This window comes from Aplysia californica, unplaced genomic scaffold (genome assembly GCF_000002075.1).
Source record: "Aplysia californica isolate F4 #8 unplaced genomic scaffold, AplCal3.0 scaffold00327, whole genome shotgun sequence".
Taxonomy (NCBI): Eukaryota; Metazoa; Mollusca; class Gastropoda; order Aplysiida; family Aplysiidae; genus Aplysia; species Aplysia californica.
This window is the reverse complement of record NW_004797597.1, coordinates 725,129-735,707: the sequence shown is the minus strand read 5'-3', so window position 1 is coordinate 735,707 and position 10,579 is coordinate 725,129. Positions and strand designations below refer to the sequence as shown.

Sequence of the window (10,579 nt, the reverse complement as noted above, 5' to 3'; positions counted from 1 at the left end):
ACAACTATCTGCTTTCTCTCAAACTGAGTATTCAATCCTAGTTGAAGAACTGAAGTCTGCTTTTTGAGACTTGCTATATATTTAACAAAAGAAATAGTTTTGTCTGTTTAGTAAGAAAAATGCCTCTTTCTTTAACCCTATCCGTACGCCCTGGGGTCATTTTGTACCCCCGGGATTGTATTCTTCACATATACTTCTAGTACGAAGATCTCTTCGAAACTTCCAGTATTTCTCAAAAAATCGTTTTGACAGACTGCTATGCAAAGTGTACGGATCGGATTAATGAGTAAATTGCCTCTTTGGAAAGTGGTGGCACAACAAAGTTCCCCACTTCGGATGGATACGATAGTAAAACACGATGTACGGCTAGGGTTAAACTAAAACAGTCTGAGAAGAGCTTACATGTTTTCAGGTGAAAAACTTTGACTGATTCTTTTTGCAAATCAGGATATGAGCTGACTTGGAGCACTTTATATTCATTATTGAATGTGAATAACAAGGACTGTAAATGTCTTTTGTTCTCATTTTAATACTTTATTCAAGTAAGTATACAGCCAATTCAAAAAAAGTAATCACAGAAGAGACTTAATACATATCATTCAAACTTACATAAAAGTGTATAGCGAAATGAAATGAAAACATGCCAGTAAAATATGTCAAGCATACGGTACAATTCACACTCATGCACCCTGCAAAGCTGAAGGTTCACTCATACTCATACTGTTTGTGCAATAGCTCTAAATTGAAAACTGTTTAGCATGCGCATAGCGAAATTGGTGGGGCACCGAAATCTTTTCATTATGTATGAAATTCCGGACCTGAAATTTGGTTCGCTATTTCAGTGCTCGTTATGTGCATGCTGGACTGTATACAGAGAAAGGGTCGCCGACTTGTAGTACGCCTGATAAAAATATGGTTGGACTTGAAGCATTTGGAACCAAAATTTTCTTAATTATTTATAACTAATAAGTCAATCAATCCATCTAAAACTAAAAGAAAGGTTGTTCTTGTGCTGGTGTCAGAAAACATGTCAGCCATAAACCCCTAAGTGCTTGGAACTACCGGGAGTGAAGCAAATCCCACATTCTGCCATCCTGTGCATGAAATTGCAGCTCTGCCAGGGAGAAAAAGAAATCTATATCAGAGGAAAAAGACATCTATATAAGGACATGGCGTGATAATTGTGCAATGAGGAATGCCAGTGATCAGCCACACGTGGAGGGTGGCCAATGTGAGAGGGCTGTACTGTAATAATGACGATCGTTTCCTGCCATCGCTCAGCAAAGGAAAACTTCACACCTCAGGGTGAGCTCAGCTCAATGACACAAAACCTATCACTGGAGAGCAGCTGATGCAACCTGTTCACATCAATCAAAGAAATTCAACAGAATACTTGATCTTCATTACTTCCCTTTGGAATTTACTTAATAGTATCAATAATAGCATATGAGCACGCTTGTCTTGTCACCCAAGGTACGTGCTAATAGCCGGAGACCACTGCATAATTAAGGGCAATGTATTTTGTTCATATTTAATATTTACACAGATGGAATTGATATTTACAAACAAGGTCACTAATTTAATTAAATGAAATGACATTTTTTTTTAATCTCACTGCTGAAATACCAGTCAATGCATTTTTGAAAGATGAGTTATGTATCCTTTTCAAAAACTTGTCTGACAATTGAAAACAATGGCATACAGATCATTGCACAAAGTCCTGAAACTGATATTTATTTGTTTAAACAATGAAACGACACATCAATAAATTATAAAACACAAGACGCACATCTTTGGACCAGGCTGCCACAGTGTAGGTTACTTTTCTTCAGAGCGAGGGATTATGCCAACACGTTGATGGTGCCAGGCACAGATGGGCCCATCTCCCAGAAAGCCTTTGTCACAGAAGAAGCTTTATCGTGAACTTCTAGTCCATGTTTCATTTCTATTCTTTGAATTATTTACGCCATTTATTTTATTGAGACGAAGCATTCGATCTTGCTTTAAATGCATTATAAAATAATCAGGTTTTTGACAATTTTTGAGGAAACCCATTTGTGCTGGCCATGGTCCAAATGTCTTGCCCACAGACACGCTCAGTTATCACTCATCTAACAGACACCCTCGGTCAAATCACAGACATTAATTTATCACTCATCTCACAGACACTCATTTATCACTCATCTCACAGACATTAATTTATCACTCATCTCATAGACATTCATTTATCACTCATCTCACAGACACTCATTTATCACTCATCTCACAGACACTCATTTATCGCTCATCTCACAGACACTCATTCATCACTCATTTCACAGACACCCTCAGCTACTCAAAATGACTATATTTTCTGTAAAATGAGGTCAGGCACCACTGGACCACCAGAATCTCTAAAGCTGTATCACTTTTGTCATAGTCATACCATACCATATCGGCTCTGTCTGAACAGAATGGAAATAAGAATAAGAGATTGGTAGTGCTTGAGAGGCTAGCAGGCTGCCACACTTTATGTACCCTTGGGGAATGGAATGAAGACTTGAAAGAGTAGGCCAGAAAAGAATGTATTTTGATATTTTGTAGGCCTGCATTTATACAGAAATTTTACCATGTAAGATGGTAAGGATGCAATAAAGAAGTTTCGTTTTTTCATTTGTTAATTCTGGACAAAATTGGGATGAAAAACTATTTTTAAGAAACAAAAGTAATTTAGAACATTCCAAACTTTCTGAATTTCCTGGAAAGTTGCATAATCGCAATACTTTTATCACCAAAGTGACTGAATAAAATCAGCGGGTCTCTGCTGATTGGGTTTTCAAAAATTATGCTATTGCTCAGTCAGAGTCTGATTCAAAACAAGTAAGCCCTACTGGAAGTTGTGTCAGTCTAAGACATTTTCTCTCAAAGACTAGGACTTTTTCTCCAATCAACCCCTAGGGCAGAAACATCATCTTGATTTTCTTTCATCACTGACTAGGTTTCCTTTCATGACGATTCCCTCATCCGTCAGGGAATTCTAACGATCTTTGTTTAAGACCATATCCACTGACTTGGGGTGAATGGGGGGGAGAGGAAGATGGTCCATAACAACCATAGCCAACAGTTGATCAAGCAGCTTGTGAGCTCTTTCCTCTCAGCCCATAAACTTACTTCCCTTCCCCCTTATGCTGATACCTGTAATATCTGTGGGCATCAAGGGGAGATATAAAGTCAATTCAATATGAACAAGATAAATTGTTTCTCGGGGTCAGACTCCTTGAAGAGAGCTGGTCCTGTAAGGAAATATGAGGTGTGGGTCTGTGAAGCGAACAGTGACGATGTAGAACAGTGTGGGGAACGGTACCAGGGCGATGAGCGGAGCGTGGAACGACGGCTGACCCAGCTGTGTGATGGCCACAATCCCATAGGCATGAACCACCCAGTGGCCTAGCAGGATGGTCAGGCTGCGGATGTTGGTGAAACTGTGTCGCAACAGCTCTTTCATCCGCTGAAAAAGAAAAAAAAGGAGACAGAACGTTTGAGTTAAAAGAGAAACACATCAAATCAAAGTGTGGTCATTCTTTGAAAAATGAAAAAAAGATGAAAATATGATTAAGCATTGATGTAACACAGGCATGCCTAAATACAATCAGTTTCCATCTCAGCAATCCAAACTGTAACAGACTGGCAGATTGACTGCGAGTGTTTTTACACTGACATCAACACAAGTTAGATAAACAGTACGTGATGGATCGCTTCAACCCTGCATTCTGAGCCAATCTGGACAGAATACAGTTAGTAGCTATATTCCAGCAGATAGATGAACACTCCATATAACATCTTCCCTATGGAGGAATCAAACCAAGGTTTTTAAGCAACATGTGAAAAGCCTAACCATTACATCCCAAATGCTGGTCTGGACATACTAGCATGCCTTGGAAACGAAAGGGAAGATAGTCCATTCTGGCCCCGCGAAAAATTGCATTTTTCAAATAGAAAAATTGCGAAAAATTGCAAGGTAAACTGCCTAAAAATTGCAAAAAATTGCAACCTTCCAATCCCAGGTGCATTAGTACGGGCTTAACAATTTTAGTTTAAAAAACCTGACAATTTGAGTACCGGTAGCATAAAAGCAGCACAGTCTTTTAAAAAATCAAGACAAACAATGCAAATTCATCAAATGTTATTAACAACATTTACTAGTAACAACACACGAGTACGTTAACAATAAAGTTATCGACCATGATGATAACGCGCAACTCAAAATAACGGAACCCTCGGTTTTGGTAATAACTTTTAAATGAAGGCATAAAATTTGACCAAATTTAGTACTTACTGGGTACTTGGTTCATGCAAAAATCTAGAAGTGTATGAGGTTTAGTCTATAAAAAAAAAAAAAATTGACGAGAGATTTTCGAAGCGACCTCTAAATACAAAATAAGCTTATGCTCCTATCAAACCAGATCCTGTTCTATTTTTCTCTTGAAACCTTTGATACACCGGTAATCTGTATTTAGAACTATTTCAGATATTTTCTGTTTTAAAACCGCCATGGTATTGTTTTAACACTAAGTCAAATCGTAAAATACAGCACATTTTTTTCCCATTTATAAACAATAGTAATACATGTTTACTAATGTAGATCTAGATCATTTCTATAGCACTAGCACCCACTCCGGTGTGAACGCAGCTGAAGGCGTTTTACATAACGGGGTGTTTACGTACACGGTACGCGGACACCTAGCCTCAGTGTCTACGTACACGGTAACCGGCAACCCGGCACGTAGTCTCAGTGTCACGTACACGGTAACCGGGCAGTTAAGAATTTCAAGTTCAGTTTTTGTCATCTGGTGTTGCCTTCAACTCCAGCCCTTCCCCGACTGCATATTAAAAAAAAAAAAAATAATTCTCCCATTCCGGAGCCCTATACTTCGTAGCGCACAGACTTTGAATGAACTTTGATGACCCCAACCGGTACTCACAATGTGAAGCGAAAGCACAGGTTCACTGACCGGTAACGATGGCGAGCCCGACAAGACGCGTGTATAACTTTCTTTTTCTATTTCAACAAGTGACAGCACAGGACAAATATTGGTTAGTTTTCATTCCGGTGGGTTACCGTGTACGTAGATAGTGAGACAAGGTGCACGGTTACCGTGTATGTAGACACATGCATCATGTACGAACAATATTAACGCTCGCGCACTCATACGCACACACACTCACGTACACCTCACACATCTACTTTCATATCACACGCGTACGCTTACACACATTAGATAAAGGCCTAGTTCTCGGCCTAGCTTATGTCTCAGTTCGTCTTGTACATGATGCATTCCGGCCTGAATTTTTGGTTATAGCTTTTAGAGTACGCTCAGTAGGCTTGAGCTGGGCCGATATCATGATTTATGTAGGCCTGTCGGCTCTGTATTCGCACCATTCCGTATGAACAATTCTGATAAAATTAAAGCGTTGATGTATTTTTACCTAAAATTGCAAGAAATTGCAAAAATTGCGGGTTTATTGCGGAACTCGACGAAAAACGGCCGCAAGACTGCGATTTCTTGGAGGGCCAGTCCATTCGCCAAGAGACCTAAGAGGTCAACTACAACAAGTAGGTTTGGGGTTTTAAAAAAATTTACATTGATGATTATGTAGCACTAGGGGAAAAAGGCTCATAAATGAAAAAAAACCCTGAAAACACAAAGAAGAGCTGCTGTTAGTTTTACCCTTCAAATACAGGCCAAATAAATAATTTTAAAACAAAGTCTTTCCGAAAACCTTTCCACCAGTCCTTCCAAGGAACAATTAAAGTAAAGAAGGAAATAGTGTAACTGACAAACTACTTGATATCTTCATCAATCAGTTCTTCTTGAAAAAGAAAGGAAACAGACGAACAGAAACATTTCAGACAATAAGTGTAGAGGTGTTAGTAAGTAATGATGTCAATGAGGTAAAAGCGTTAATGAGGCTAAACAAACATATGACTTTCTTTGAACATTGAAAATTAGATCGAGTATTTTTAAAACTATACAATGCAAAAAACACTTGAGGTTTCTTTAATAAAGTGCCCCAAGCAGTCTTACCAATACATGCACTTTAGCGTCTAAGATTATTATATACTTTAACTTTGAGTTCATGAGGTGTTAATTTAGTTTAAGTTAGAGTATTACGGCAATTGCAACACAATAAGGTCAAACAAGACGTGCTGAGGATTAGAGGTGTTATCAGAATGTAACACAAAGACAAAAAAAGAAGGAGGAGAGAAAAGGATGATAGATGTTTCACTGGAAAGGAGGAGCAAACCACACCAAAACACTCGTCAACCACTCATTCAAGAGGTGTTCTGCCTTATTTTTGTTTTGTTTTTTGTTGAGAAATATGAGATTGAGAGGATCTCTCTAAGTCTACACACATAAAGAAAATCTTACCTGGTCCTCCTCTGTGGCCAGATGGCATGCGCTCGTAATGACAGACACCACCACAGTAATGTACGGGTACGCATAGTCTGGGGGACAGAGCGAGAACAAAAATATCAGTAATAGCACATAAAGAGAAAAGAAACACTTGGTAAAAACAACGTTTTCTTCTTGCTAAAAAATTATAAAAACTTATCCTATTCTGGAGAAATCAAAGACCCTTTTATATCTGCAGCCTGCCAATCAAAAACCAAGTTTACATACAATGAACTGCTCGAGGAAAAAGCATTGGTACTCACATATTATGCCTCCAAATATTGAATGAATGAAAATCAGAATGGGCAGGAAATACAGAGCAGCATAAATAGATCTTGACCCTTGACATCCTGTCAGTTTGTATGCGAACAGAGGTCGAAGCAGCATCATAAACACCAGGGAGAGCGTGTAGTAAATCAGCACCATGGTATAGCTGGGGACAAGAAAAGAAATACATCATAAGACTATTGACAGTCAGCTAAGATAAATTAGAGAAACATTTTGCTAGCTGCTGAGAACCACAGAAGCACTGGGTCATCAATGCACTAGAAAGTCTACTTGCTCCAACAAAGCTATTATACATCCTTAATTGACAATTGTTCCTCTTACTCCACTTGAATGAACATCTTGTTTTAATTAATTTATTTCAGTTGCTCGTTCCTGAATACTTCATTGTTTTTACACAAAGAAAAGGGGAAAAAATAGAAAGGGTGGCTTATTAAATCATTATACTATTCAAAGGCAAAAAGAAGTTAGCTCCAGTTTAGATTCATTTTGAAGATTTGAAGTTAAAACTTTTCTGCACGCTAACAACACTTCAATAAATTCCACATTAGCAGCTCTTCTTAGTAGAAGGACTCAGTCACACAAGTGCAGGGAACACGGCACAACAAAGGCTAGGTTCACTCACAGTGGGTATACCATCTCTTGCGTGCAGTATATGGTGTTGGAGTAATCTGGTGTGGGGTTGAAGAACATCGTGTACCAATCGCTGAATTGATGTACGGAGCAGGATCGAATGTTCATGGTACCTGCAGGTTCTGACAGGAATAAGGTCAGCCATGCAGCAAACACTGTCTCTATGAACGCAGATAGATGAAGCAAAAGCACAGTTCTGAAAAAGAAACAAGAAAATACTTTAAAAAATCATTTGTGCTGTACTTTTAAACATAATACAACACACGGAATGGTTGTCTCACTAGTCTCAGAGACAGAGCACAAGGCCCTTGATCAAACAACAAGCTTGCTGCAGGTTACTCGTAGTAAAATTCTCCTGAACACAAGACATACGTTCTACGACTAGCTCAGAAAACAAAACAATCCCCAAAAATAAATTTTATGAATAGGCTACTGTAACCTGTATTGTAAAATGATACTTTTTATTAACTCCACAAACAAAAATTTGGTAGTTTTTATTCATTTGCAAGTCCAACTTTTGCCACTCAAAATAAGAATGACTTTTTATTTCTAAGTTCAAGCACATCTAGACCCAAAAGAAATGGAGTACATTTAAATAAATACTGACAATTGAGCCGAAAATATCACCAACTGAGTTTGCAGATTCTATTACGAGATATGAAAATTGGCATAAACACCATGCACTTTATTGTGTGGACCATCTTATTTCCCTAAAATTGTCTCTTGAGTCAAATGCAAACTTTACATGGAATGAAAATCTTTCAGAACCCCCCCAGGAGGAGCAGACAACAGTGACTTCTAGCCACCTTCCTAAGATGGCTATTAAACTAGCACCACCGATTACAACACAAAGTTTAAAGATTTTACCTTTTAGGAGGGGAAAGTAAATCAATGAACCCCCAGTGAAGGACCAGTGACACCATCCCCATGAAGCCAAGGTAAAGCCAGTCATAGAACTGAGGACTACTCTCACATCTCTGACAAACTGACTCAGAGTCAGGGGAATATCCTCTTGGGCAAGCCTGAAATAAGTTTCAACATCGTTTTGAGATTGCACATAAATTGTAACAAACTATTGCATTTGATAATGTGAAAAAAGAATGAGCACAAAATTGTGACACGTGGATATAGCACAAACACAAGACTTTAGTTAAATTGAAATAAGGCTATCAGGGCAAACAAATATGTTGACAAAAATATATTAGTGAGAAATCATAATACAAAAAAAAGTCTCTTGCATAGTAGGAAAAAAAATGTCTTTCTTTCAGCACGATAACGATGTATTAGGCCATTCCAGCTAATTGGAAAGAGCAGCCCTTTAAATATCACCAAAATAAATTTAAAAAAAAAGAAATACATCCAAGTACTTTCATTGATGTCTGTTGGGAAATGTATTGTACTGTACAACAATGGCAAGGCCAATACATTATATAGAAATTTGTTCAACGTCACGTAATACATATTATCACACAAACAAAGACAGGTTTACAATTTATATGCTGTTGTTGAATGCTTCTGCATGTTGTGGCACCCTGTTTAAGAGTTATCGTGTCCTGCTCAAGGACACACTCCAGTGACAACTTATAGCTTTAGACGATACACCTGACATTGTGTGCCAAAGCTCACTAACCACTCGGCTACTGGAGCAAATGTAAAATAACAAGACAGTGCTTACACCACATTCTTTTTCCTTGGACATCCGACCACAATATCTGCCAGGGCAAGTCGACTCAGCTGAAAAGATAGATATCAAGTCGCAATGTTAATCATTTACAGGATTTGTTCACATGAAGGAAAAGTCAATGACCTAAAACAAATCTGACTAGCTGTTTTGCTGAAGGCAAATACTTTAACTCTTTCCGGATGCAGTTTTTAGGGGGTCTAGACGTAATTAACTTGTCCTTCGATTTGGCTACACAAGTGATGTACAAAATAACTTCATATATACATAGCCATCACTCAAAACGTAACATCATCAAATTGAAGGAAATTGAATCAGGGATACATTCCAAGTTCCAACATGAAACAAGGATTAATTTAGATAAAGTATGCATAACAAGGGTTAGAAATGGCAATGGTGATGAGAAAAATAAATTTTCACTGAAAAAATTACACTCACCAAGTAAGTGAAAACAAATCATCATCTTAATCCATATATTTCTTAAACCGCAACTTTTTATTTGAAAGCAATATTCCAATTTTTGTTTGAAGTTATTATGATATTTATACTGAGTTTGGTTAAATCGTTTTGTTCCTAAAAATACCTTTAAAAAAAAAATACCACAGCTTTACAAAAACCGAACCTGGCAATAGGCCAGACCCCTGCATGGTTCTTACTGTTAATTTCAGTCGCAGACTTTTAGCATACCTTTGTAATCTTTTAAATTGAAAAGACTTAATGTAGCATGACACATTTATGGGCTACAAAAAAATAAATCAAAATAAAACGACAGATAAAGATGAAGATTTTAAAAAGTGCACACTTTCAGTATGCAGCTCTGTTACAGTACACAACATGAATTCTCAAAGTACCTTCCATAAATGGATACCCAACCACGGGTCTCCCTGTCGCACCACATTCTGTCCACAAGGCACCCGAAGCCACCAGAAGAACAAAAAGTCCAGTCCTCTTCTCCATCATGTTAGGTATCTGAGGAAAATAGATGCAGCAAGAATTCAGACAAAAAAGTCAACTGAAAAAAATGCTAACCAACTACAGAAAGAATCTATAATTCCAAAATCGGAGTCCCTCCCCAACCATAACACTCAGTTTGAAGTAGTCAGTGGATAAACACGAATTAAATTATCTTTTTTATCAACATGGGGCCCATAGGCCATAGTCATACACTTACACTTGGATTATCTGCCTGGGTCTGGGACGTAGGATGAACTGTTGAACAGTGTGTGAATGTCTGTTGACAGAGCTGGACCTATGAACTTCAGGCAAGTTCAGGGCACAATTGTTGCGCTAGACTCTCTAGACGCTAGGTCTAGATTCTACACACATTTCACAATTAAAGTTAAAGGCAAAACTGAAGGACATAGATTCTAATAATGAGAGACAGGCTAGTCAGTTCAGGGAAGGACTTCCGTAACGAGCGACCACCCCAGCCTACGCAATAAAGAAGGGACTTTTGAGTGGGATATGTAAAAGATAGGGTTTTTGTTTTTGTTTTTGTAAAGTGTTTTACGGCGCTCGCAACTGCATAGGTCATATGAGCGCGCGG

At 38.2% G+C, this 10,579-nt stretch overlaps 1 protein-coding gene across 2 annotated transcripts in view; it reads right to left on the bottom strand.

Annotated features, from left to right (window-relative positions):
- Nucleotides 1-510: 510 nt before the first annotated feature.
- Nucleotides 511-10,579, bottom strand: part of LOC101847438 (JNK1/MAPK8-associated membrane protein) — a 13,520-nt gene continuing 3,451 nt past the window's right edge. For both annotated transcript variants that reach the window (XM_005102490.3, XM_035970848.1), the window contains exons 2-8: nucleotides 9,885-10,002; nucleotides 9,028-9,086; nucleotides 8,220-8,374; nucleotides 7,345-7,548; nucleotides 6,698-6,867; nucleotides 6,411-6,487; nucleotides 511-3,487 (exon numbers count right to left, since the gene is read on the bottom strand). In XM_005102490.3, the coding sequence (XP_005102547.1) occupies nucleotides 3,248-3,487; nucleotides 6,411-6,487; nucleotides 6,698-6,867; nucleotides 7,345-7,548; nucleotides 8,220-8,374; nucleotides 9,028-9,086; nucleotides 9,885-9,993 (1,014 nt within the window). In that variant the 5' untranslated portion in view covers nucleotides 9,994-10,002 and the 3' untranslated portion in view covers nucleotides 511-3,247. The remainder of the gene's footprint in view (nucleotides 3,488-6,410; nucleotides 6,488-6,697; nucleotides 6,868-7,344; nucleotides 7,549-8,219; nucleotides 8,375-9,027; nucleotides 9,087-9,884; nucleotides 10,003-10,579) is intronic.